Here is a 26636-nt window from a genome sequence, read left to right on the forward strand (position 1 = left end):
CGTACGTTGTATGGACGACCAGGTCATTACACTTTCTCACAGACTTGACTTCAGAGTAATGAAGCAGCAGGGATGATGTACACGATGAAGACCGGACCGTGACATGGGCGTGACACATCGCCGCCGCCTCCATGGACCTTCACGTGCGGCTCCCCGGCTCCCAAAGTGAGCCTCAAAGTTGTGAAGAAGAATGAGAGCCTCGCAAAAAAAAAGTCAGATGAGACAGGTACTGCTGTGTGTCGTTGAGTGCAGGTGATGACACACATGATGAGGTCGGCCATTTCTTTCCTTTGCAAGTAACCCTAAACTTCTAACAGCTTTGAGCTTAACAAATGGGGGAAACAGAGACAAAAGCTTTCAGACCTGCTTTACTTTTAAAAAAAGACTGTTTCAGTTTAAGGATAAGTAAACTGACAATACATACAAGTGTGGTCCACCAGCTCTAAAGTTTACATAAAGTACAACTTACTGAAAAAAATGCATGATATGCTAATGACACATAGTAATGTCGGCTTTGGTGTGTCCACCTTCGTTACAATTTATTTACAGCTGACATCATGCAGCCACCTGTTGCCCCTAAATCCACATCTTCCTACGTGACTGTTGAGTGAATGAAGCTCACCCCTCTAGCCAGGCTCCACTACCTTTGGGCGACAGCAATAAACGTATATCAGGGACCTGCCAAGACATACCTGTGAGGACTTTGTCACACTTTTGTCACACACGTCTCTCCCGACTCTGTGCTGGGAAGTCATCAGGCATAAAATGACAGTCACGTGTCCTCTCACTCTCGTCGGCAGCTCCGAGAAGGAAGTACCCTGACCCCGAGCTCTGTTCCTCTGTCTTCACGCCCCTGTGGCTGGTGTACAGGAGCCTGCACTCACACCTGTAGAGGAGCCTGCACTCACACCTGTAGAGGAGCCTGCACTCACACCTGTAGAGGAGCCTGCACTCACACCTGTAGAGGAGCCTGCACTCACACCTGTAGAGGAGCCTGCACTCACACCTGTAGAGGAGCCTGCACTCACACCTGTAGAGGAGCCTGCACTCACACCTGTAGAGGAGCCTGCACTCACACCTGTAGAGGAGCCTGCACTCACACCTGTAGAGGAGCCTGCACTCACACCTGTACAGGAGCCTGCACTCACACCTGTACAGGAGCCTGCACTCACACCTGTACAGGAGCCTGCACTCACACCTGTACAGGAGCCTGCACTCACACCTGTACAGGAGCCTGCACTCACACCAACTGTCGTCGTGCTGCCTGCCACAACATCAGCCGCCACTCTCTGATGTAAGTCTGTACCTTGTGGATTGTTGTGTGAACAGCGACATGTTGCTACAGTGAACTACACACGTCAGGCTGCAGTCCAGTGTGTAGTTCAACTGGTTTGTAGCTTGCACCCACTTTTCTTTCTCCGCCTTTTTCCATCTACATTTCTTATAAAATATAACATTAGATGCACGTGAGGCGCGAACAGTTTTGTTATTCCACTACTGTCTCGACAGCGCTCACCTACACCACTGTCCTCCTCATCGGAGTGTTCACTCTTCTGAATACTGTGTTGAGAGAGAGAGACAGAGTCTTCTGAATATTGTGTTGAGAGAGAGAGAGACAGAGTCTTCTGAATATTGTGTTGAGAGAGAGAGAGACAGAGTCTTCTGAATATTGTGTTGAGAGAGAGAGAGACAGAGTCTTCTGAATACTGTGTTGAGAGAGAGAGACAGAGTCTTCTGAATACTGTGTTGAGAGAGAGAGAGAGAGAGAGACAGAGTCTTCTGAATATTGTGTTGAGAGAGAGAGACAGAGTCTTCTGAATATTGTGTTGAGAGAGAGAGACAGAGTCTTCTGAATACTGTGTTCAGAAAGAGAGACAGAGTCTTCTGAATACTGTGTTCAGAGAGACAAAGTCTTGTGGTTTCAAAGTGTTCAGAACTTGAAGCCAGTGAACGTTTGGGTTACATCACAGGTGCTTGTGAGCGATGTGTGAGCACCTTTCAGTAGTACCGGTGTCTATAACATTACCCTATAATTTGATATAATTACCGCATGGCTACGTGTATCTAAGATGTCGTCTGACATAAGAATAATGACTACATGTCAAGCCAAGTGGCTAGTGACATCACAGACAAGGGAGGGATTGGAGTACAAGACTTTTAAGATGGCGTCAGTAAAGTCAAATGTCTTTTGTCAAAACACTTTTACAAACTCGTAGGCCATGGCGGAGTCCGGTGAGCACGCAGTGGCTATCGTGGGCATCGGATGCAAGGTGCCAGGGGCCGAGAACATCCGGGAGTTCTGGAATGTTCTGCTAAAAGGCGAGAACCACATCGTGGAAATCCCACCTTCTCGCTGGAATGCCGACGCCTCCTACGACCCCGACCCCATGGCCCCCGGCAAGACCTACGTCAAGCGAGCCGGGCTGGTCAAGGGGTGAGTATAGCTCACCTTCCCACATTGTTGTCACGTGACCACAGTCAGCAGACATCACGTGTGACTGACAGCGAGTGACAAGCAACCTGACCTTTTGTTGACTTGATAATATTAATTAACTGATTACCTTTAGTTTCACGCACAGGATTCTGTTGTGAAGGTATAATCCACAGCAGGTACAGAGGTCAATGTATTGACAGGTACAGAGGTCAATGTATTGACAGGTACAGAGGTCAATGTATGTAGGGTCGACCCTAAGGCCATCGCACTGAAAGTCTTAAGACTGTATGTTGGGTAAGACCAATGTAGGCCTCCTAGTTTACCAACCCGCCACTTACCCCACCTTTACTCTCCCTAATTAATCAGGTACCACCAACGTTACTCAGGTAGCCATGAGCACCTTGACAGGTAGCTTTGAGTACCTGGAGGGACCAGGTAGCCATGTTACTGAGTAGGCAAGGAGCGAGGGGGCGGGGACAGTTTCCAGAGGCTCAAGCGAGCCTGCTGCTAGGTGTGCAGAAAGTTGAGGTGGCAGAGCCGGAGCCTGTCTAGCCTGTCTAGCCTGTCTAGCCTGTCTAGCCTCCTACACAAGAGCTTGTTGTTGTTCATCTCGACTGCCTCTAGCATGTCACTCAGCTATACACTAACTCAGCAGCGCCACCCACTTATGTTTAGAATAAGCTTTTGATTGAAGTATGTATCTGAAGTAAACAAACACGAATACATTCCGGGAGTGCGTTGTGACATGCGCAGTCTCGTGCAGGTGGGACGAGTTCGACAACAAGCTGTACGGCATCAACGACTTCGAGGCGCCGCAGATGGACCCGCAGCAGCGCTTTGTGCTGGACTGCACCTTCATGGCGCTACAGGACGCCGGCCTCACCAGGGCGCAGATAGCGGGCTCCAACACAGGAGTCTTTGTGGGTGAGTAGTGCTCACTGGCTGCAACACAGGAGTCTTTGTGGGTGAGTAGTGCTCACTGGCTCCAACACAGGAGTCTTTGTGGGTGAGTAGTCCTCACTGGCTGCAACACAGGAGTCTTTGTGGGTGAGTAGTGCTCACTGGCTGCTACACAGGAGTCTTTGTGGGTGAGTAGTGCTCACTGGCTGCAACACAGGAGTCTTTGTGGGTGAGTAGTGCTCACTGGCTCCAACACAGGAGTCTTTGTGGGTGAGTAGTGCTCACTGGCTCCAACACAGGAGTCTTTGTGGGTGAGTAGTGCTCACTGGCTGCTACACAGGAGTCTTTGTGGGTGAGTAGTCCTCACTGGCTGCAACACAAGAGTCTTTGTCCGGCAGTAATTATTGTTGCGCAACATGGGGTCGTTGTCGGTTAGTATATTAATTACTGCTTTAACACAGGGTCTTTGTCGGCCAGTACTTAGCACTGACGACTTAAACTGGAGGTGTCGGTCAGTAGCTAGTAGCCTTCCTCCATACCCCAGGTCAGTGTCGGTCAGTAGCTAGTAGCCTTCCTCCATACCCCAGGTCAGTGTCGGTCAGTAGGTATTGTGTAGACAGGTTACATGTAATATCTACTAGCTGTATGGTGGCAGGGCTGAATGTCAGCAAGCTGTCAAGGGTTAACAGTTGGTTGTAACATCTCAGGGGTCATGAACGCCGACTTCCGGGGTCTCTTCACGGCGCAGTCCAGCAACATCGGCAACTACACCGTCACCGGCATCAGCAACTCTATCATCGCCGCTCGCCTCTCTTACGTCTTTGACCTTCGCGGCCCCTCCCTCGTGCTGGACACAGCCTGTTCCTCCTCGCTCATCGCCATTCATCTAGGCTGCCAGGCCATCCTCACAGGTAGGCTCTCACCTGGGCTGTCAGATAACTCCTACAGATTCTGTCCTGTTTGGGAACAGGTAGAGCATCACAGGTACCGACCTTGAAAGTGTCGCAGACATTTCGTGTTGTAAAAACTTTTTGCATCCTTGTCTTTTCTTTGTTTTTTCCTTTTTTCCTTTTCCTATACCGTAAAGTGTGGCCACACAAAGTATCTATAGTCTATATATACTTACAGACGTGCGTGCTGACAAGTGACAGACTGCCTAATGACGTGTATACTGACATGACAGACTGCCTAATGACGTGTATACTGACATGACAGACTGCCTAATGACGTGTATACTGACATGACAGACTAACAGTCAGCACACACTCCTAACCGGAAGTCACTGTGACTGCCTAATGACTGAAGCTGACGCTGGGTTCAACAGGTGACTGTGACATGGCCATCTGTGGCGGCGTCAACTACCTGACCCTACCTGACATCTTCGTGCACCTGAGCAAGGCTCGGATGATCTCCCCTACTGGCCAGTGCCACTCGTTTAGTGACAAAGCCGACGGTTACACCAGGGGAGAGGGCTGCGGCATCGTCATCCTCAAACGGCTTCGAGATGTAAGTGCCTGTGTAAACACCTGGTGTAAGTGTCTGGTGTAAACACCTGGTGTTAATGTCTGGTGTAAACACCTGGTGTAAGTGTCTGGTGTAAACACCTGGTTTAAGTGCCTGTGTAAACACCTGGTGTAAGTGTCTGGTGTAAGCGCCTGGTGTAAGAGCTAGGTGCAAGCCTGTGGCCGGGTGCACCCAATGATCCCAAAGCACTTACGGCCGTGAGTTAAACTACAAACAGTTGGTAGCGAGAGAAAACAAGCTTCACTCAGTGTTTTAGTTGGACTGTGTGTGAAAGACACGCACACTGACCTCAGTTGTCACTTGTGACATCTGGCAAAACGTGTTTAAGGGTGTGTGTGTGACAAGACCACGTGTGTAGAGGTGTGTGTGTGACACAGTGACAAGACCACGTGTGTAGAGGTGTGTGTGTGACACAGTGACAAGACCACGTGTGTAGAGGTGTGTGTGTGACACAGTGACAAGACCACGTGTGTAGAGGTGTGTGTGACACAGTGACAAGACCACGTGTGTAGAGGTGTGTGTGACACAGTGACAAGACCACGTGTGTAGAGGTGTGTGTGACACAGTGACAAGACCACGTGTGTAGAGGTGTGTGTGACACAGTGACAAGACCACGTGTGTAGAGGTGTGTGTGCTGCGACCGGAACAAAGTTTTGTTTAGAATGTGGGTTATGGTTAGTAAATGACACTCTGTCAGTTAAAGTAATTTAAAGGAACTGATCTCCCTCTCGTTTTCATGAAAGACACTGGTGTTAAAATAATAAAATATAATAATAGTCGAGCTGGTCCTTGACGAGCTCTAGTGCTGCCCTCTCAACGATTGTCACGTGACAGACTTTTTGATGACGCGGTGACAGGCGGAGCGTGATGGCGACAACATCTGGGCCACCATCTGTACGGGCTCCAATCAAGACGGACACGCCGTGTCGCCGATCACTGCGCCCTCTGGACTACAGCAGCGCCGCCTGATGGAACACGTGTACCACAAGACGGGGCTGGACCTCAGTGCTGTGGACTACATCGAGGCGCACGGTGAGCAGTCAGACACACTGTACACAGCCTGCTGACCACAGACCTTACACCTAACACGTGACACGTCACCCACACTACACACATTACACAGCATGTCCAGATTACGCACGTGACACGTCACCCACATTACACACATTACACAGCATGTCCAGATTACACACGTGACACATCGCCTACATTACACAGCATGTCCAGATTACACACGTGACACGTCACCCACATTACACACATTACACAGCATGTCCAGATTACTCACGTGACACATCGCCCACATTACACAGTTAATGCCTGACCACGTGACACTGGACGACTGACGAGAAGTTGTAACGACAACAACTAGATGTGCAGGTGCAGTGGTAACTCTTTTGACTTCTCCATCCTTTCATTTGCTTGTCTGTATTGTAATCCAAGTGTCACAGACCGCGTCACCATTGGATCCCCGTGTAATGTGTAGCCCAAGTGTCAGTAGCACTTACACCATGTCACCCAAGTGTCAGTTGCTGAGCAGCGACTGTCATCGACCGGAAAGTGCGTCACCCACCTGACACGTGACACGCGGCATGTAACATTGTCTTGCGCACGTTTGTCGCGCAGGTACGGGCACCGGGGCAGGGGACCCTGTGGAGGTGAACTCTGTCGGCGAATACTTCAGACACACCTCCCCTCGACACCGCTACATCGGCTCGGTGAAAACAAACATCGGACATCTGGAGTCCGCCGCTGGCGTCGTCAGCATCATCAAGGTGCTGTTGATGATGAAGGTAAGACGAAGGTGACGAGGTTACTTGGTGTCTGGACACTTGAACACGTCTCCACATGTGTGTAACAGTCTATACTTGTGTGTAACATGTGTGTAACACTTCTCTACTTGTGTGTAACACTTCTCCATATGTGTGTAACGTGTGTAACACTTCTCCATATGTGTGTAACGTGTGTAACACGTCTATACTTGTGTGTAACAGTCTATACTTGTGTGTAACACATCTCCACATGTGTGTAACAGCCGCACTGTGTGTGTTGTAGCTTCACACAACCCTGTAGCACAGCTTGTTTTAGTGAGTGGAGTTAATCACTGTGAGTTCTCAAAGTGTAAATACAAGATGTTGTTCCATGGCGAGCTCCACGGCTTGTGTCAGCGGGAGCGGGGACATCGCTAGGCGACATTGATAGTGTAGCACGTGTAGCACATGGCTGTATGAGTACTTAGCGTGTGGAAGGCCGTGTGGGAGGTCGTCATGTCGCCTGTTACCTGCTGACCGCAGCACGGCAAGATCGTCCCGTCGCTCCACTTCCAGCAGCCCAACCCCAAGATCCGCTTCCAGGAGCTGCAGCTGACGGTGCCCACCAGCCCCGTGGACTGGACCAACCCCCGCAAGGTGGCGTGCTGCAACTCTTTTGGCTTCGGAGGCAGCAACAGCCACGCCGTCGTCAGCTTCTACCGGAAGTCGCAAAAGGAGGCCAGGAACGTTGACACGGAGACCCACCTTGGAAGGTGCCAACCACTTTGTAGTCATTGTTCTTCGCAGTCGACTTACCTTGTAAATGTTTGTGTCACAGACCTCATAGTGTTGTGTCAGCAGGTCGTGTGTAGTGTGTCAGCAGGTCGTGTATAGTGTGTTTTGTCACCAGCCCGTGCATACTGTGTCAGCAGGTCGTGTATAGTGTGTCATCAGGTCGTGTGTAGTGTGTTTTGTCACCAGTCCGTATATAGAGTGTCAGCAGGTCGTGTGTAGTGTGTCAGCAGGTCGTGTGTAGTGTGTCAGCAGCCCGTATATTGAGTGTCAGCAGGTCGTGTATAGTGTGTCAGCAGGTCGTACATAGTGTGTTTTGTCAGCAGGCCGTGCATCGTGTGTTTTTCTGCCGTCACCACTAAATCGTTGCTAGGCAGCGTGAATGACTTCTGCGCGGACCCTGACGTCAGCGAGCTGCACGTGCACGACGTGTCCTACACAAGCACAGCGCGGCGAGACCACTTCCCCCTGCGACTGGCACTCGTCGTCGATGACATGCAGCAGCTTCTGCAGGCGCTGCACGGCCACGTCACCAGGTACAGCCCCACCTGGCGTCACTTCGCACTACAACGTAGCCTACACGCAGTCAGTCAGTCAGTCAGTCAGCCAGTCAGTCAGTCAGTCAGTCAGTAATGACATGCTGTCAGTCAGTCAGTCAGTCAGTCAGTCAGTAATGACATCTTGTCCGTCAGTCTGTAGTGGCATGCTGTCAGTCAGTCAGTCAGCCAGTCAGTCAGTCAGTCAGTCAGTCAGTAATGGCATGCTGTCAGTCAGTCAGTCAGTCAGTCAGTCAGTCAGTAATGACATCTTGTCAGCCAGTCAGTCAGCCAGTCAGTCAGTAATGACATCTTGTCCGTCAGTCTGTAGTGGCATGCTGTCAGTCAGTCAGTCAGCCAGTCAGTAATAGTATGTTGTCAGTCAGTCTGTAGTAGTAGTACGTAGCAGTAATGTCCCTATGGAATGACGTAAACTGCACTAGGGAGTGACGCGAGAGATGCCAGTACGGAGTGACGTCGACGTGTCGTGACGGAGTGACGCGAGACACCTGTGAGTACGCAGTGACGTGCAGCTATAGAGTGACGACACTGCACTGTGCAGGTGGGAGGACCCAGTGCCCGTGCTGCACAAGCCCAAGGTGACGTTCGTGTTCTGTGGGATGGGCACCACGTGGCCAGGCATGTGCAGGGAGCTTGTGCGTGACGTGCCGGTGTTTGCACAGACCATCCAGCAGGTACAGGCGTGTGACATGCTTTAAACTTACCTCAGAGGTACAAATACCTGATGTTGTTCTCTCCCTGTGTTCAGGACAAACACCCAGCTGATGATGATGTCCACGACATCCAGACACTGGAGGTGTGACACGTCACAGCAAGCAGCGCCGACTGCAGTCATGGCCGCCGTCAACGTGCCGACACCACGATGCAATAATTCTATTTTAAGTGCATTCTTGCTTTTAAAAAAATGAAAGAAATGCATTTTATTTGTTGTTTGTACAAATATTAAATAGTTTGTGACATTTCCAGACTTCTGCTCCTGTAGGTAGAAAGGTGTCTGGCGGCTTACGTCCCCTGGTCCCTGACAGAGCGCCTACAGCAAGAAACCTTCTTCAACGACCCCGAGTTCTCTCCCATCGCCATCTTTGCATGTCAGGTGAGTCAGGTGACCGATGGCTGTCCTCACCAGGTAAGCACAACTGTCGTGACGTAGTCACGTTCTTGCACTGCAGCCAAGAGTAAACTTGCGCAGTCTACATTCCGTGAGGATGATCGCGACGATGTTGGTGATGACAACGAAGACGAAGACGACAACAATCCAAGTGGATGATCACCAATCTGCTAGTCCGCTGGCTTGCCTAGTGACAGTAGAGATGATGTCCCTTTCCACCTCGTCACAGGTGGCGCTGGCGGCTACCTGGCGTGACCTAGGCGTCGAACCGCAGAGAATTGTGGGACAGAGCGTTGGGGAGGTGGCGGCAGCACACGTGGCCGGGTGCCTGGGTATGGAGGATGCTGTCAAGGTGGTGTATCATCGCTCACACCTTCTGTCTCAGGTGACAGGTGGCAAGATGACCATCGTGCGCCAGGTCAAGGTCGAGCAGGTGAGTTGTGAGCAAGGATGATGTAATGTGCTCCTCACATGCTCCTCACAGGCAACCTGAGGTTGAGGTTGATGTGGCCTGACTGTGAGTTGGTAGTAGTGTCAGTCTCTTTACAATGAGCTGAGTGCACAGCTGTCAGCTCCTTGATTACATTAGTTGTTATAGGTGTCAAGTGTATATATGATCATGTCACAGCCTTGTGCAGTTTCTAGTCCCCAGTCATATCACATCATACAGCTGTCAGCCCCCCGTTACACCACATCATACAGCTGTCAACTCCACTTATACAGCACTCAGCCCCAGTTACACCACATGATACAGCTGTCAGCCCCAGTTATATCACATCATACAGCTGTCAGCCCCAGTTATATCACATCACACAGCCGTCAGCCCCAGTTATACCACATCATACAGCTGTCAACTCCACTTATACAGCACTCAGACTTATATCACATCAGGTTATATCACATCACACAGCTGTCAGCCCCAGTTACATCACATCACACAGCTGTTCATTTCTCCAGCTTTCTATTGCTGTGTATTGCCTGCCCTACCCATGTGAAATGTTGACGGCGATGCAGACTGCAGACGCCAGACCCCGGAGAACAAGTGATGAGGAGGCTGGTCTGGATGTCAGAGAGAGAACACAGAACCAACCAGGCAACCACTTAGTGTCAAGCACGTGTTGCCACAGTCGTAGGACACCAGGAACCTGTACCTGTAACAGTCAAGCCGCGTCAGCTGGTCTGTGGTCATGTGACCTGACACGATACCCTGTTTAAGACCGTCATTCAGGGTACCTGGCAGGTTTGTCGATGCCGCGGTGACCAGAGGAAGGACTGGCTGACGAACTGGTTGGTGCTGTCGAGCTCTGCTGACTGTCGCCCGCGACAGGTGTGAATGGCGGGCCCCGTCAGCTGCCACTTCTCCCCTCAACGACAGGTCAAGGGTCGACTGACTGACCACTGACATCGGTTGATGTAGGTGTCAGCACCCACTTACATCAACTGACATAGGTGACGTTACTCTCTAGGTGACAGTTCCCTCCTCGTGCTGTTCTTGTTCCGGGTCGACTGACCAGTACGTCACGTGACTGCCGTGCATTGCAGGTGCGGTCCGTGCTGTCTCGACACGTGTCAACAGCCTGCGTGTCCCTGCAGTACAGTCCCACGGCCTGCTGCATCAGTGCGGACGCCGAGGTCATGGAGGAGGTCAAGGCGCAGCTCCTGCACGAGATGCACGCACAGAACAAGGGCATGCAGTTCCTCGACCTGCAGGTAGCAGCGGCCTACCACAGTCACCACGTGGAGCCCTGCAAGCAGCCGCTAGCTGACGCTTTACAGGGGCTCGACCCTTGTCCACCCCGGGTGCCGTTCTTCTCCAGTGTAACCGGCGAAATATTGACGACTGGTACTCTCCACTTTGCTTTCCTCTTGCTGTCCTCACTGGCAGCTCCATAAGATAAACAGACTTTATTTGTCTGAACGAGTATAAAAGGCTTGCCGGGTACCTGTCGCTGTCATGGCTTCTGTGGGGGACCTCTGTGGGTGGCGTCTGTTGACAGGGTGGAGTTTGGCCGTGATGTGCTGTTAGTTGTTGTCTGGGCGTGACGCACCAACTCCGCCTCCTGGTGTGATTGACAGAATGACAGAGTGATCCCCCTGTTCTAGCGGCCACTCACAAGTCTCAATGCTTCGTCTTTCTCAGCCCCTGACGTGCAGTACTGGGTGGACAATCTGCGCATGCCCGTGCTCTTTGACCGTGCAGTCCGGAAGTCATGTGACCCTAAGAGCAAGACGATTTTTCTGGAAATTGGCCCTAAGCCGACACTGCGAGCTCATCTGGCAGACATCTTTGACAAGGTTGGTGGCCTCGTACTTCAGCGACCTCACTGGGCGAGTAGCAGCCGAGTCACAGACATTTCCCTTCTCGTAAATAAACAATTGTCACTGTCACTGTCACTGTCACTGTCATTGTCATTGTCACTGTCACTGTCATTGTCACTGTCACTGTCACTGTCACTGTCATTGTCATTGTCATTGTCACTGTCACTGTCACTGTCACTGTCACTGTCATTGTCACTGTCACTGTCACTGTCACTGTCATTGTCATTGTCACTGTCACTGTCATTGTCACTGTCATTGTCACTGTCACTGTCACTGTCATTGTCCCACCTGTCTACTTCTTTATCTACCTCACGTTGCAACGTCTATAAATAGTACGGCGTCGCTATGATCTCTCAAAACTCTAGTAAGCCACACCGGATCTCGCTGATGATGATGATGATGATTGATGATGATGATGATGATGATGACAGGAAGACGTCACGACTGTGGTGTCAATGATGAAGCAGCCGGAGTACAGAATTTTCCTGCAGGCAGTCGTTGACCTCCACTTACAAGGGGTAGACCTCACCTGGGCGAACTTACCTACCTTAGGTACCCGCATCACAGAAATTCCCAGGTAAGCAATGCCTTGCACAGTGAAGCCAGACTGTCCTCTCCACAACCTCTTCTTGGCTTTGAGCCACCAAAGAGAGAAGAAGAGCAAATGGAGACAGACAGACAGACAGACAGACAGACAGACAGACATGCTGTGTCCAGTCCAATCAACATGCTTTAAACACTGGACGTGCAGACTGCCATCGACATGCAAGGTCAGAGGTCGGCGATGATACTTCACGTGGTCACGTGGTAAAGTGTGGTTGTGTATAAGCCAGCCAGAGGCCATGTTCTTCCTGGTTTCACACGCCAGTCCCTGAACATGACATTGTTGTTTGTTGTTTGTTGTTTGTTGTTTGTGTGGCGTGGGTGGGGGACATGTTTGATATACCCTGGGGAAGCTGGACATACCTGGACATGATGCAGCAGAGGTGAGCTCCTTGCTGTGTACCACTCACGTGATGTAGTCACGTGGATGTAGTCTCTGCCCTGCCCTGCACACATGTCCGGCATGTTTGTCAAGAGGAGGCCGAGTGTCACCGTTATCACACAACAGCTGACCAGGAGTGGACATCACCCTCGTCACTTGATGTTCTCTGATGATGTGTGCAATGAGACATTCACGCACTTCTTACTCTCGTAATTACTCATTTACACCCGTAATTACTCACAAAGGAGTCTGACAGAGTCAGACAGCATCTAGAAGATAGAGTACCTGATGTCCAGGTAAAGACAGTGTGTGATGTCCAGGTAAAGACAGTGTGTGGGATGTCCAGGTAAAGGTAGTGTGTGGGATGTCCAGGTAAAGATGTGTGGGATGTCCTGGGATGTCCAGGTAAAGATAGTGTGTGGGATGTCCAGGTAAAGATAGTGTGTGGGATGTCCAGATGTCAGGTAAAAGTGTGTGGGATGTCCAGGTAAAGATAGTGTGTGGGATGTCCAGGTAAAGAGTGTGTGGGATGTCAGGTAAAGAAGTGTGTGGGATGTCCAGGTAGTGTGTGGGATGTCCAGGTAAAGATAGTGTGTGGGATGTCCAGGTAAAAGATAGTGTGTGGGATGTCCAGGTAAATATAATGTGTGGGATGTCCAGGTAAAGACAGTGTGTGGGATGTCCAGGTAAAGATAGTGTGTGGGATGTCCAGGTAAAGATAGTGTGTGGGATGTCCAGGTAAAGACAGTGTGTGGGATGTCCAGGTAAAGATAGTGTGTGGGATGTCCAGGTAAATATAATGTGTGGGATGTCCAGGTAAAGACAGTGTGTGGGATGTCCAGGTAAAGATAGTGTGTGGGATGTCCAGGTAAAGATAGTGTGTGGGATGTCCAGGTAAATATAATGTGTGGGATGTCCAGGTAAAGACAGTGTGTGGGATGTCCAGGTAAAGATAGTGTGTGGGATGTCCAGGTAAAGACAGTGTGTGGGATGTCCAGGTAAAGATAGTGTGGGATGTCCAGGTAAATATAATGTGTGGGATGTCCAGGTAAAAGACAGTGTGTGGGATGTCCAGGTAAAGACAGTGTGTGGGATGTCCAGGTAAAGATAGTGTGTGGGATGTCCAGGTAAAGACAGTGTGTGGGATGTCCAGGTAAAGACAGTGTGTGGGATGTCCAGGTAAAGATAGTGTGTGGGATGTCCAGGTAAAGACAGTGTGTGGGATGTCCAGGTAAATATAATGTGTGGGATGTCCAGGTAAAGACAGTGTGTGGGATGTCCAGGTAAAGACAGTGTGTGGGATGTCCAGGTAAAGACAGTGTGTGGGATGTCCAGGTAAAGATAGTGTGTGGGATGTCCAGGTAAAGACAGTGTGTGGGATGTCCAGGTAAATATAATGTGTGGGATGTCCAGGTAAAGATAGTGTGTGGGATGTCCAGGTACGTTTTTGACGCCAAGAAGAACCTGGGAAGGTCAGAGTGCGCGGCCGTGGTGCTGGGCGGTGTTGACGATAGCAGGCGTTGCCATGCCTACACGCTGCCCATCCACAGCTCGCAGAACTTCAAGATCCTGCTGTCGCCCATGATCTCCAGGTCCATCTACGACCACGTGATCTCAGGTAAGCACGCAGCAAGTCTTCTAGAGGAATGGGGGTGTAAGGTGGGTGTAAGGGACCAGAGCCACGTGAACTGACCGGCGGGAAGTGAGGTTTGTCTCAAACATCGTTGTCTTTGGCATTTCCTGACTGTTCCTCCTTCTCTCTCTCTTCTCTTTATCATCCGATAGTCGAGCTTTGCTGAGTGATGTTACGTTACTTTACAATACAATAAAACACAATACCGTACAGTACAGTACAAAAATATACAGTACAATGTAATACACTAGAGTACAATAGAATACAGTACAGTACAATCAATACAGTACAGTAGAGTAGACTAGAATACAGTACAGTATAGTACAGTGCAACACAGTGACTACAGTACAAGACTACAATAGAGTACAGCACAACATAATACACTACAGTACAGTACAATAGAATACAATACATTACAGTACAATACAATACAGTACAATACAACAATACAGCACACTGAGTAGCTATAGCCATGTTTTGTGAAGGTTTGAGTAGCTATAGCCATGCTTTGTGAAGGTTTGAGTAGCTATAGCCATGCTTTGTCCAGGAAAGATTGTGGTTCCCGGAGCTTTCTACGCGGAGGCGGGTTTGGCTATCGGGAGGCAGATGACTGGGTGGGGCTTTGGGTGTGGGTCTGTGGCTGTTGCTGTGGACTTCGAGCAGGCCCTGTCTGTCGCCAAAGACAGCTTCGTGGAGCTGGATGCCCACCTGACGGAGGCCACCTCCAGTCGCGCGTCCTACAAGGTGGTGAAGGACAACAGGTGCGTCTGTCTCCAAGCATCGTCTTTCCATGGGAGAGATAAGGACACGTGCAACATGGCACGCGCACGCGCACACTCACAACCTAGACACGAACACTCAGTACTGAGCAGAGCAAGCGTGCTTTAAAAACATTTTGTGTTGTCGTTAGTGGTCCACTGGGCAACATTTTATTTGGAGAGGGTAGAAAGCGGGGTACTGAGCCTGTGTCAGTCAGTTCAGCAAGCAGTCCTCCGTGTCCTGGAGGTATCCCCGAGGGCAAATTCTAGGCACATCTGTAACCTTTGGGGAAGAATGAGGGAAATTAGATGACACGAGCGGTCGTGACCCTCCATAGGTCAGTTAAGGGGTTGGGATGTGGAGGTCGGTGTTTACTTAGCCTGTCTGAACCAGCTATGTAAGCACAGCTATGTAAGCATGGTCGCATTCTCAGACTGTTGGCAAGGTTGCACGTCACCAAGCTGACGGATGCCACGTCACCAGCTGAGCACGTGAGCGTGCAGTACGTGCAGAGTCGCTGTCCCGTGCGTGTCAGCCGTGACGTCATCTACTCCGCCCTCCGCAGCTCGGGCTTTCAGTATGGCGACACCTTCTCGCTGCTGGACCACGCCTACACCAACAGCACCGAGTGCCTCGCCGTCCTCCAGGTCCCCAAGGTAAGCCAGCAGGTGGCGTGTATCAGTGTCGTGCTGGCTGAGTCCGCCAGGTCTCTGTCTCTACAACAAGGGGGGGGGGGAGGATAGTGTAGTCTGGTGATGGTCCAGTCGACTGACGAGCACAAGGTCAGGGGTTGAGGAACCCTTGGGCTCTGGGATAGAAACTGCTCACCTTCCTTGCTCAGCTGCTAGATGTGGCTGCCTGATATATGGGGCGGGGTCAAGGTCAGAGAGAAGGTTGGGCTCGATCTTCCACATGAACGCCGAAGACAGAAAGACCCCCGAGGTTGATCACGTGACTTATGGAACCCTGGATCTTTTTACTATCCTAAGTACCCTGTATCACATCTATATCGTGTATTGTTCCTTTGGACCATCGTGTAGATGGGTTCGTACCCGCCGCGCTAACAGTTGTGCTTGCATACCCCAGGAGGTGATGGAGGAGCTTGCTGGCTGCACCATCCACCCCAGTGTCTTAGACTGCACCCTGCAGTCGTGCCTGATCATCACTCTTGATGAAAGCAAGGGTCAGGAGCTGCTGCCCAAGGCCATCAGTCGTCTTGTTGTCCACAGACCCATGGAGACGACCATGTTTGTGCACACGACACTCAGGTTTCGCGCCTCCCGGCAGCACGTCTTTGACCTCAAGCTTCTCAGCACTTCCGGTCATGTGATCGCGGAGCTGGAGGGACTGGTATGTGACGTAATGGGTCATTTCCGGGGCTATGTAGGAGGTGAGGATTATTTAAGAGTTAGTAGCAGAGAAACTTTGGGTACCTAGCTGTCGACAGGAAGTGACGTTTGACGAGAGGGCAGAAGGTGAGGGCGTTGCAGCTGTCAAGCTGTGAGTATAACTCATGGTTATAGTTATAGCTAATAGCGGTGATGGAGCTGTGTTTATGATTCTTTAGCTGTCTGACAGTTGCTTGGCTAACCTGACTACAATGTGTTCACAGGTCATCAATTTGATCTCAGAGGCGCGCCCGGGTTCTCTCCCGGACATGTTCGTCATGGAGTGGTCTCCGCTGATGTTGTTACCGCCACCAGGTGGCAGGGCAAGCGATGGACACCTCGTGGTGCTGACTGACCAAGACATCAACAAGGTTTCCCATGACAGTGATCAGGTTGTGGTGTCCTACGCCGGCAAGAATTTCTTGGACGGACTGACGGCGGATGTGCAGCGGGCCGTGTCCTCCAGCAGAGATGCAGCCGCCATTGTCCTGCTGAGACTCCGCCCCTTCCACGGTACGCCCACCCCGAGAAGGCGACCACACCCCGTATTTGGACAGTGTGCATGTTTCTGCATGTTCGTATGGAAGCGCGTGCGTTCATTTCTTAGTTGTCGTACGTTCAGTGGGGATGTGCACGTGCATGTCTTACATTCAGCATTCCACTGAACATATCAGGCCACGAGCTGAAGACATTCTTGTTGTTGTGTCCACAGATAACAGCAGCGATGAGGAGGTGAACTTTGACATCATGAACTGTTGTTTCCTGTACAAGGGCGTGCTGACCCTGGCCAGCCAGCTGGCGCTGTCCACACCGATCTACCTGTGCACGTGCAGGGCGTGGCCTTCTCCTGACCCCAACACAAAGGACGCACCTGTCAATCCCACCTGCACGGCCTTGTGGGCGTTAATCCGCTCAGTGGTCAGAGAGCGGATCTACCCGCAGGTGGTGGCTGTGGACCTTCATCTACCTTCCGACAAGCTGACCTCCCCCTTCCTGCAGCACGTGCTTCACGTGATGACCACGGACACCACACTGAGAAACTATCCAGAGGTGACATCTTTATAAACATCTGCTACCTTCTTCTTTCTCTCTGTCTTTATTCCCATGTCCAGCAGGTGTTAGTGACCATAATGTCAGGTGCTGAAAGGGACACCACTCTCACCACCATCCACATTCTCTTCACAAAACTCACTGGACTCCCGGCCGTCCCTCCACGCCTGGATACAAACTCTCCCGCCATTTGTAGCACGTGACCATCAGCTATTCTATAAGACATTCTATAAGTCACACATTCTATAAGCTATTCTATAAGTCACACATCCCGCTACACGTAGTTGTCCCTCCTGATAGCTTTGTTTTCCTCTGTTCCTGCGTGCAGTTGATGATCGACGAGTCATCAGTGGCTGTCAATCAGGTCATCAAGGTTGACCCAGACACGCCCATCCCTCTGTACCGCCCGACGTCAGCAGACGCCAAGAAAGCCGTTATCCTCATTTCCAGAGAAGCCAGCGCCGTGTGCCAGCCAATCGCCATGCTACATGACGTCACAGCCAGTCAAGGGGAGATGACTATTGCGTGTCACACGTTCGCCATTCAAAATCCTAATCTTCTGTCTGTGAAGGTGAGAGCAGGCTTGTGTGACAGTGACACCCGTTGTAGCAGATGTCTTGTGACAAACCTGCTCTGACTTCTTTCCCCGGTTAATGAAATGAACTTTGGCCTCATCCCCCTACCTTGTACCCCAACACCCAGAGTCTCACTCACCTTCATTGTCACAAGTTTCCCCAAACACACCTGCACCAAACAGAAAGGTGCGTCAAATGCATCATAACTGCTGCAAAAGGTGAGGTGCGTCAGATGGTTGAGGCCGTGTGGTGTGGTCACGTGCCTTGTTTATGTTGCAGATGCCGTACGAGCGGCTGAAGATGGCCAGGTGTAGCCACACCAAAGGTTTCGCCGTCTTCGCGGTGGAAGTCGTGGGGCAGGCATTGCAGACGACACAACCTGCAAAACGTAGGCAGGCGTTGGAAAGGGTAGTGGCATGCTACCCGCTGGCAGTGGGCACCTATGTCAGGGTACCCGAGCCTTGCGTGCTACCCGTGCGACTGTTTCCTGGGTACCAAGTGGGTGACGTCAGCAAACTGTTGGTGCTGTACGAGCTTCAGGCTCAGGTAGGAGAAAGCAAGAACACGTAAGATGTAACTAGAACACTTCACAGGTGAGCAAGAACATTTCACAAACAAAGCCTGAGATTAACACAAACTACAGGTGAGAAGCAGCACCTGCTTCCTGACCTTCCTGACCTTACTGACCTTCCTGACCTGATATTACTGTCTACGCACCACAGACACACAGCGGTAGACATTTTCTTCCTTGTGCAGCCAACAGGAGGCTGCAGCTGTAGTCGATAATTAGTAGCCTGTTGTCATCAGGTGTGATGACTGGAGCTGGGACTGGAGATGTTTAGTGTGGTGTTGATTAGTGTGGTGTTGTTTAGTGTGGTGTTGTTTAGTGTGGTGTTGTTTAGTGTGGTGTTGTTTAGTGTGGTGTTGTTTAGTGTGGTGTTGTTTAGTGTGGTGTTGTTTAGTGTTGTGTTGTTTAGTGTGGTGTTGTTTAGTGTGGTGTTGTTTAGTGTTGTGTTGTTTAGTGTGGTGTTGTTTAGTGTGGTGGTGTTGTTTAGTGTGGTGTTGTTTAGTGTGGTGTTGTTTAGTGTGGTGGTGTTGTTTAGTGTGGTGTTGTTTAGTGTGGTGTTGTTTAGTGTGGTGTTGATTAGTGTGGTGTTGTTTAGTGTTGTGTTGTTTAGTGTGGTGTTGTTTAGTGTGGTGTTGTTTAGTGTGGTGGTGTTTAGCGTGGTGTTTAGTGTGGTGTTGTTTAGTGTGGTGTTGTTTAGTGTTGTGTTATGTTGTTTGTTTGTTTGTAGGTGCAGGCGCCAGGAGTTACCCTCCTGTGCACTAGAGTGACCTCCTCTTTTGCCAAAGTTGTTGAAGCTCTGCTCCAGAGGCGCAGAGGTGGCAAAGTTGCCCCCAAGGTTTCCATTCTGCAGCTGGATCAGCTGACTGCCCCCCACGTGTGGCTTGACGCAGTGGTTGTGTCCCTTGCTATGCTTGATGGCGCTACAATGGCGGACTTGGCCAGCAGATGGCGCGGCGGTGAGAGACTGGTAGTCTGTTCGGCATTAATAGTCCCCGAGGCGCTGTCCTGCGCCTACTGCTTGTTGCCGGAAGTGGATGTGAGAGTTGTGGACACGCGCATGCTCTTTCAGCCAGCCAGTCTCAGGAGGCTGGTCCCAGAGGTCTGCAAGTGGGTGAAGAGCCAAGGGTCATACATGTCAGAGGTCATGCATGCCCTCCACGTGCAGCGTGAGACAGAAGCCGAGTTCACGAAGAGCAAGAGTGAGTTTGTGAGAACAGTATGCTGCATACTTAGCTTTTGTTACATACCTAGACATTGCTGACAATAGGCTGCATACTTAGCTACTGCTGACAGCACGCTACATGCATACTGGTGCAGACGACATGCCACAGGGGTAGCTGTGATTGTCTCTACTAAGTGCAGCTTGTTGACAGCTCATGCGAACGCCCTCTAGGAGACTAGTACGTAACACGAGACTGTGAACGCCCTCTAGGAGACTAGTATGTAACACGAGACTGTGAACGCCCTCTAGGAGACTAGTATGTAACACGAGACTGTGAACGCCTTCAATAGACGTGTAGCACTAGACTGTGAACACCTTTATTGTATACACTAGTATGTAGCACTAGACTGTGAACACCTTTATTGTATACACTAGTATGTAGCACTAGACTGTGAACACCTTCAATAGACGTGTAGCACTAGACTGTGAACACATTTATTGTATACACTAGTATGTAGCACTAGACTGTGAACACCTTCAATAGACGTGTAGCACTAGACTGTGAACACCTTTATTGTATACACTAGTATGTAGCACTAGACTGTGAACACCTTTATTGTATACACTAGTATGTAGCACTAGACTGTGAACACCTTTATTGTATACACTAGTATGTAGCACTAGACTGTGAACACCTTTATTGTATACACTAGTATATAGCACTAGACTGTGAACACCGTCAATAGACGTGTAGAACTAGACTGTGAACGCCTTTATTGTATACAGCAGTATGTAACACTAGACTGTGAACACCTTTATTGTATACAGCAGTATGTAACACTAGACTGTGAACACCGTCACTGTGTCCCCCACCATACGACATGACACTCAACACAATCACGTGTCACAGACCTGACGTCCGTGTCGGACCTGCTGGACCTGCTGACGTTCCGCGACTGGCAGATGGGTCAAACTGAGGTCAAGACCGACCAGCTGCAGCTCTTCCGCAAAGACGCCTTCTACGTGGTTGTGGGCGGGCTGACCGGCCTCGGGTGGATCTGTGTGGAGGTAGAGACTTTACTAGCTGTTTGTGTGTGTTGATGACGCTGGCATCTTATTATACTTTGTTGATTGTTACCTATCGTCAACATTAGTTTGGTCGCGTGACGTGCGCCTGGAGTATTTTATTGGCTCCCGTCTTTCATTCGCTGCAGTACTTGGCCGAGAAGGGTGCAGGGTACATCGCCATCGTCAACAGAAGACACCCGACATCGCAGCAGCTGTCGGCTATGGCCGCGGTGTCCACTACCTTCACCTGCCAGGTCCGAGCCTTCCAGGCGGATGTGACGTCATTTGAATCGTCTTCAAGGGCGCTGCAGGAAATGCAGGTGAGCTAGTGATTTGTAGTTGTAGTCAGGTCGTAAGGTAGTCATTACTTCAGCAATTACTCTCATTACCATGTCTTCTGTTGGACGCGTGGTGGTGCGGCCCCAGCTCCGACTCCATGTGCACTGACAGCGCGCGCTAGTGCTGGTGCTGACGTTCTTTCTTCCCAAACAGAAATTGTAAATAAGACAGCAGACTCTCAGGACATGGCCACACAGCTACAGTAGTTTCATCCACGTCACGTGTCCTGAATACTTTATACCTCTACTACGTGAATACAGGTGTCAGTGCTGACCGTGCTCCTCCCTTCGTCTCTCTCTCTCACACACACACACACAAATAAATGTATATTGAAGTGAATGAGTAAAGGAGGACGGGTGAGGCATGACTGTCATGTCAGACTGGTCCCCCCGTCTTGTGTGCAGGGCGCCTTTGTCGGAGCCCCACTCAAGGGTGTCTTCTTTGGAGCCGCGGTGACAGCAGACAAGTCCTTCCTGACCATGGACATCACCTCCTTCCACAAGGCCCTGGCTCCTAAGGTCAGCGCTCAGTCCAGCCCCTCATCAGCACTCAGTGCAGCCCCTCATCAACACTCAGTCCAGCCCCTCATCAACACTCAGTCCAGCCCCTCATCAGCGCTCAGTGCAGCCCCTCATCAGCGCTCAGTCCAGCCCCTCATCAGCGCTCAGTGCAGCCCCTCATCAACACTCAGTCCAGCCCCTCATCAGCACTCAGTCCAGCCCCTCATCAGCGCTCAGTGCAGCCCCTCATCAGCGCTCAGTCCAGCCCCTCATCAGCGCTCAGTGCAGCCCCTCATCAACACTCAGTCCAGCCCCTCATCAGCACTCAGTCCAGCCCCTCATCAGCGCTCAGTGCAGCCCCTCATCAGCGCTCAGTCCAGCCCTCATCAGCGCTCAGTGCAGCCCCTCATCAACACTCAGTCCAGCCCCTCATCAGCGCTCAGTCCAGCCCCTCATCAGCGCTCAGTGCAGCCCCTCATCAACACTCAGTCCAGCCCCTCATCAGCACTCAGTCCAGCCCCTCATCAGCGCTCAGTGCAGCCCCTCATCAGCGCTCAGTCCAGCCCCTCATCAGCGCTCAGTGCAGCCCCTCATCAACACTCAGTCCAGCCCATAGTAATGTTAAGACTGCATCACACACGTGATTATAGTGTGAAGACTGAATGATTCATAACAACTTCAAGACTGGATGATAGCAACTTAACCCTGCGCCATGTTTGATAAGGTCTTGACACCAGAGGGCGCGTTGGTGTGAGCTTAGTGCATCATTTGATGGCGTGTGTGTGTGTGTGAACATGAGTCAGCCATGCTCTTGTCCGTGTGTAACACCTGTTCTGTCGGGGTGCAGGTGCGCGGCGTGTGGAACCTGCACCTGCTGACCCGTGACCTGCCGCTGGACTACTTCGTGCTCCACTCGTCCGTGGCGTCAGTGGTGGGTAACGGGGGGCAGACCAACTACGCCGCGGGCAATGGCTTCATGGACGGCCTGGCGCACTTCCGCCGGCAGCAGGGGCTGGCAGCACAGGCCGTCAACTGGGGGGCCCTGGACCTGGGGCTGGTGGACGCCAACACCTCGGCCAGACAGGCGCTGGAGGGTCAAGGCTTTCTCTTCATGACCCCAGACGAGGTAACCATGAACTGAGCGTAAAGGTAAAAATCTCTTCACGTTTACAAAAATCCTTTTCTACAACTGTAGAGCAACTGTGTCTACAGAGAAAATAACATAAACAGTGGATTGAAAACGTAGCAACAGGGGCAGTAACTGGTGTAGTTGTTGGCGGGGCGCATAACTTGATGTTTGGAGGTTGGGACGAGCACGTGACTGCTCACCTAACATACGGGTATTTAAATAATCAGTGACGTGCTACCCAGCTTGTGGCAGAGACACTCCCCTCGTGCCCCTCGTGTGTCCTCATAAGACGCAGGAAGAAAGAGGTCAGTGTGTTGTGTTGACCTTTGTATGTCGACCTCTGGCGACACTGCTGTGATGTCAGCAGACAAACATGTCGACACTCACCTCAAACACTAATGACAGGAGTCAGTTGTCACCAGCGTTATCGTCGGTCCTATCATTCTTCAGATCCGGGACATCCTGACGCCTGTGCTGATGCTCAACTGGACTCAGTGCTCGCCCTCCAAGTTTGACCTGGACAAACTGACCCAGAGGTTAGTCCGCGACGGGTTAGCCCCACTGCGCACGCGCCTGGAGAAGCTGCTGGTGACCCCAGGAGACGAGCTACAGATCTCCGAGGACCTGCTGCTGGAGGTCAGGCCAACGAGACACGAATGAGTGGATGTTTATATTACTTGTCAACTCTACTCTCTCGCTGTCCACACTGCACCACTCTCTCTCTCTGTATCCTTCAAATATTTACAAACCTCAGTTTTGACAGCGGCAGGCGCGACGTCTGGTGTCCACAGGTGCAGCAGGCCAAGGGAATGGAGCGAGAGCAGCGCCTGGCTGTGTTCCAGGCGTACATCAAGCTGCTGGCGGCACGCGCCCTCAGTGTTGACGCCCAGGTCGTCACGCCTGACGCCAGCCTCACAGAGCTGGGCATGGACTCCATTGTTGCCATGACGATGATCAACCAGATCCGGCGCGACACCTCGCGGCGACTGTCGGCCTTGACACTCGTGACGGGGGAGCCTACCGTGGTCGTCATCGCCCAGGCGCTGGACGAGGCGGACGACGAGGGCGAGGAGCAGGCGCAGGGCGAGGGGGTCCGTGAGGGGGCAGCAGGGGCGGAACATTCCAGCCTCAGGGCCGCCAGCCCCATCGAAACGAGTCACCTGACCAACTACCACCTCAACTTCCTGCGGCCCGCCTTTTTCCACGGGACCGTGGACCTGGTCCTCAAGCAGCCGATGGACGAGCAGCGCCTGCAGGCCGCTCTGACGTCATTTGTGTCCGCGCACGCGCCAGCACGCACTGGCTTCAAGGAGGCGGCGCCCAGAAGGTTCGTGATGTTCCCGCACGAGATGCAGGTGGCTCCTGACGTGCGCGTGCTGGCAGGTGAGAACAACGCGGGCGAGGTCCTGGAGAGAATCAGCCGAGAGTTCTTCGATCTGCAGAAGACCGTCCCCGTGCGCTTTATACATGTTCAGGGGCCTACGCCGCTGCTGAGGATTGTGTATCATAAGGTAACACAGCCACACCTCACAAATGTTTCTCTTCACAACGGTTTCGGTTGATGTGGTCCAGCCTTGACCCTTTAGTTACTTTTTGTACTGGATGTAGAGTAAGAAATTTATAAACTAAATCTCATATCAGATTAAAAATCAGATCTTTATTCATTTAATTATTTTCTTTAATTGAATAATTGTCCCTCCCATAAACGTGTGCTGACATGATGCAACTTGCCTCGTTTATTTTTCCCTGGTCATAAGCAGACGCCTACTTACTCCGAGCTGTGCAGCGATTGGTTGTTTTTAAATGTGTGCTGTAGGCCGCGCTGGATTACCTCACCGCCCGGAAACTGGCTGAAGACCTGTCAGCTCACCTGGGCTTACCTGGCAAAGTCCGCCGTCCGTCACCGTCCGCTCAGCTGCCCTCCATCTCATCAGTTGGCGAAGAGTTATCCCGCTTGCTAGCAGAAAGCCAGGAGTCTGTGAAGTTCTGGGAGGCGGTGTTGAGCAGAAGCCCGCCGAGCCTGTCGTTGACTCAGTCGTTTGTCCCAACACCTGGTGATGCACGGGAGGTAAGCAGTGTCACTGCCATGGTGCCACAGGTGCTGGCCGCTCAGTTACGGGAGTTTATCTCCCTTCACCACGTGTTCCTGCTGGGCGTGCTGGGCTCCTGCCATCAGCTGCTGCTGCACGCTCTTACCGGAAGTGACGTAGTACCGCTGCTCTTCCCGTTAGACCTGCGCCTCGTTTTCCAAGCCGCCCGCAACGACACCTGCAGCTGCGTCAACGACGTGCTGCTCATCGCCTTCGTCGACAGCGAGAAGACAGGGGCAGGCAACTGTTCGCTGAAGAAGTTCGTGCTGGACAATGCCAAGGTCATCGAGCAGCACGTGAAGCACGGGATGGTGCCGCTGGGCGTCCTGGAGCCGCTGGCTAGCCGCGCCCTTGAACACCTGCACACCTGCACCAACGGCATCTCCATCTCCAGGCTGGACGACAGGGGCGACGCCGTTGTCAATCACGATGTTGACAGAAGACACGCAGGACGACCGACACCCGACAAGGCGCCACTCAAGGCCAAAGATGGCGTCGTTCCGGGAGTAGAGGTGAAGGACGCGGACGGGATGGTGAGCTTGGCCGGGGGCCTGGAGACTGACCTGCAGATCACCCACGACATCCCACGTGACCTCCTGCAGCTGACCCTGGCCTTCCAGACGTCGGTCATCGACAGGGGCGCGGCTCACCTCGTCATCTCGCTCCTCGTCACTGTTATCACCTTGTTGGGCAAAGAGCCGGGGATCAGCGTCAGGAAGCTGTGTCGTCGTCTTCGTGCGATGAAGAGAGAGCTCGGCAAAGCCTCGCCTCCCTCACCGTGACGAGGGCGAGGACATGCAAGGGGAGACAAATGTCCAATGTCCTCCTGAGGTGGAAACACAGACTTACACCGCGCATGCAGTGCAGACACCTGTAGCCGCCATGACAGTAGCTGCTGGCTTCCGGTACCGGCAGACACCACGCGGGACATTGATATTTTATAAATCTTTTGTTCACAAAGAAGTTGCTTGTTGATAAAATGATGGACACCCGACTCCCAGATAATAAACACAATTCAATAACAGCCCTTGCCGGTGTCTTTGTTGATTAGTGTAATGCTGATTAGTCAATGCTGATTACAATGTTACAGTGAGGGTGCGATGTTACAGGCTCAAGTCGCCACATTACAACGTGTGAGTCGGCCTCAGGAACGCGAGAAAGCACGTGACTCGCACACGTGTCAGCCTCAGTCTGTGAGGTGAAGAAGTGACTTTAGGACACCGAGCACTCACGTGTTCACACTGCTCACACCACAGTTCAGTTCGCACGACCAGTGAACAGAGTCGCTCCACCAGTCGTGGCACTGCTCACTCAGTAGCTTACTCACAGCTCACCTGTTTATTCTCCATAAACCTGTTTATTAATGGTGAGCGTGTTTACCCCAAAATAGCTAATTACCCCAAACAACCTGTTTACTCACAATAAACATGTTTACACGCGAAAAGCGATGTGTACCCACGACAAACACTGAGGGTAAGGACCCGCTTACGAACCTCGCTGACTGACTTCTGCTTCCCTCCCCTTGGCATCGATGACGGGTGGCGTGGCCCCACCCTCACCCCTACTCCACCCAGCGGAGGGCGATGTGGCAGACGACAGTCAGTCGTCATTTGAAGTGACTGTCATCGATGGGCAGCGGTGTGACCATGTCTCCCATAGCTAGTGACGGTGTACCACTCACTGACCTGCAGGTTGGTTGCCTTGAAATTTGTAGCCTCGGGTCCTGTCACTGAAGTACTGACACTTGTAGCCTCAGGTTCTGTCACTGAAGTACCGTCACTTGTAGCCTCAGGTCCTGTCACTGAAGTACTGTCACTTGTAGCCTCAGGTCCTGTCACTGAAGTACTGTCACTTGTAGCCTCAGGTCCTGTCACTGAAGTACTGTCACTTGTAGCCTCAGGTCCTGTCACTGAAGTACTGTCACTTGTAGCCTCAGGTCCTGTCACTGAAGTACTGTCACTTGTAGCCTCAGGTCCTGTCACTGAAGTACTGTCACTTGTAGCCT

General features: G+C 51.6%; 1 protein-coding gene across 1 annotated transcript; it reads left to right on the top strand.

Moving 5' to 3' along the window:
- The first annotated feature begins 779 nt into the window (after positions 1-779).
- On the top strand, positions 780-25655 carry LOC112562692 (phthiocerol/phenolphthiocerol synthesis polyketide synthase type I PpsD-like). The gene is made up of 31 exons (XM_025236097.1): positions 780-1294; positions 2217-2434; positions 3198-3358; positions 4042-4245; positions 4659-4840; positions 5716-5890; positions 6485-6651; positions 7153-7382; positions 7728-7937; positions 8500-8632; positions 8941-9051; positions 9296-9499; positions 10609-10909; positions 11207-11361; positions 11817-11962; positions 13810-13988; positions 14551-14764; positions 15196-15418; positions 15849-16112; positions 16375-16663; positions 16863-17200; positions 17529-17771; positions 18055-18321; positions 19071-19542; positions 20416-20573; positions 20720-20893; positions 21317-21430; positions 22260-22538; positions 22992-23177; positions 23333-24052; positions 24358-25655. Exons 2-31 carry the CDS (start codon positions 2220-2222, stop codon positions 25411-25413), a joined length of 7770 nt encoding a protein of 2589 aa, XP_025091882.1. The 5' UTR covers positions 780-1294; positions 2217-2219; the 3' UTR covers positions 25414-25655.
- Positions 25656-26636: the final 981 nt, after the last annotated feature.

The sequence above is a fragment of the Pomacea canaliculata genome, linkage group LG4 (genome assembly GCF_003073045.1).
Source record: "Pomacea canaliculata isolate SZHN2017 linkage group LG4, ASM307304v1, whole genome shotgun sequence".
NCBI lineage: Eukaryota > Metazoa > Mollusca > Gastropoda > Architaenioglossa > Ampullariidae > Pomacea > Pomacea canaliculata.

What these genes read in the sequence shown, in the direction of transcription:
- LOC112562692 (XM_025236097.1), top strand. Translation starts at nt 2,220, where the DNA reads ATGGCGGAGTCCGGTGAGCACGCAGTGGCTATCGTGGGCATCGGATGC. An exon ending in CGAGCCGGGCTGGTCAAGGG is followed by an intron (nt 2,435 to 3,197) that starts GTGAGTATAGCT and finishes AGTCTCGTGCAG; the next exon opens with GTGGGACGAGTTCGACAACA. An exon ending in TGTACGAGCTTCAGGCTCAG is followed by an intron (nt 18,322 to 19,070) that starts GTAGGAGAAAGC and finishes GTTTGTTTGTAG; the next exon opens with GTGCAGGCGCCAGGAGTTAC.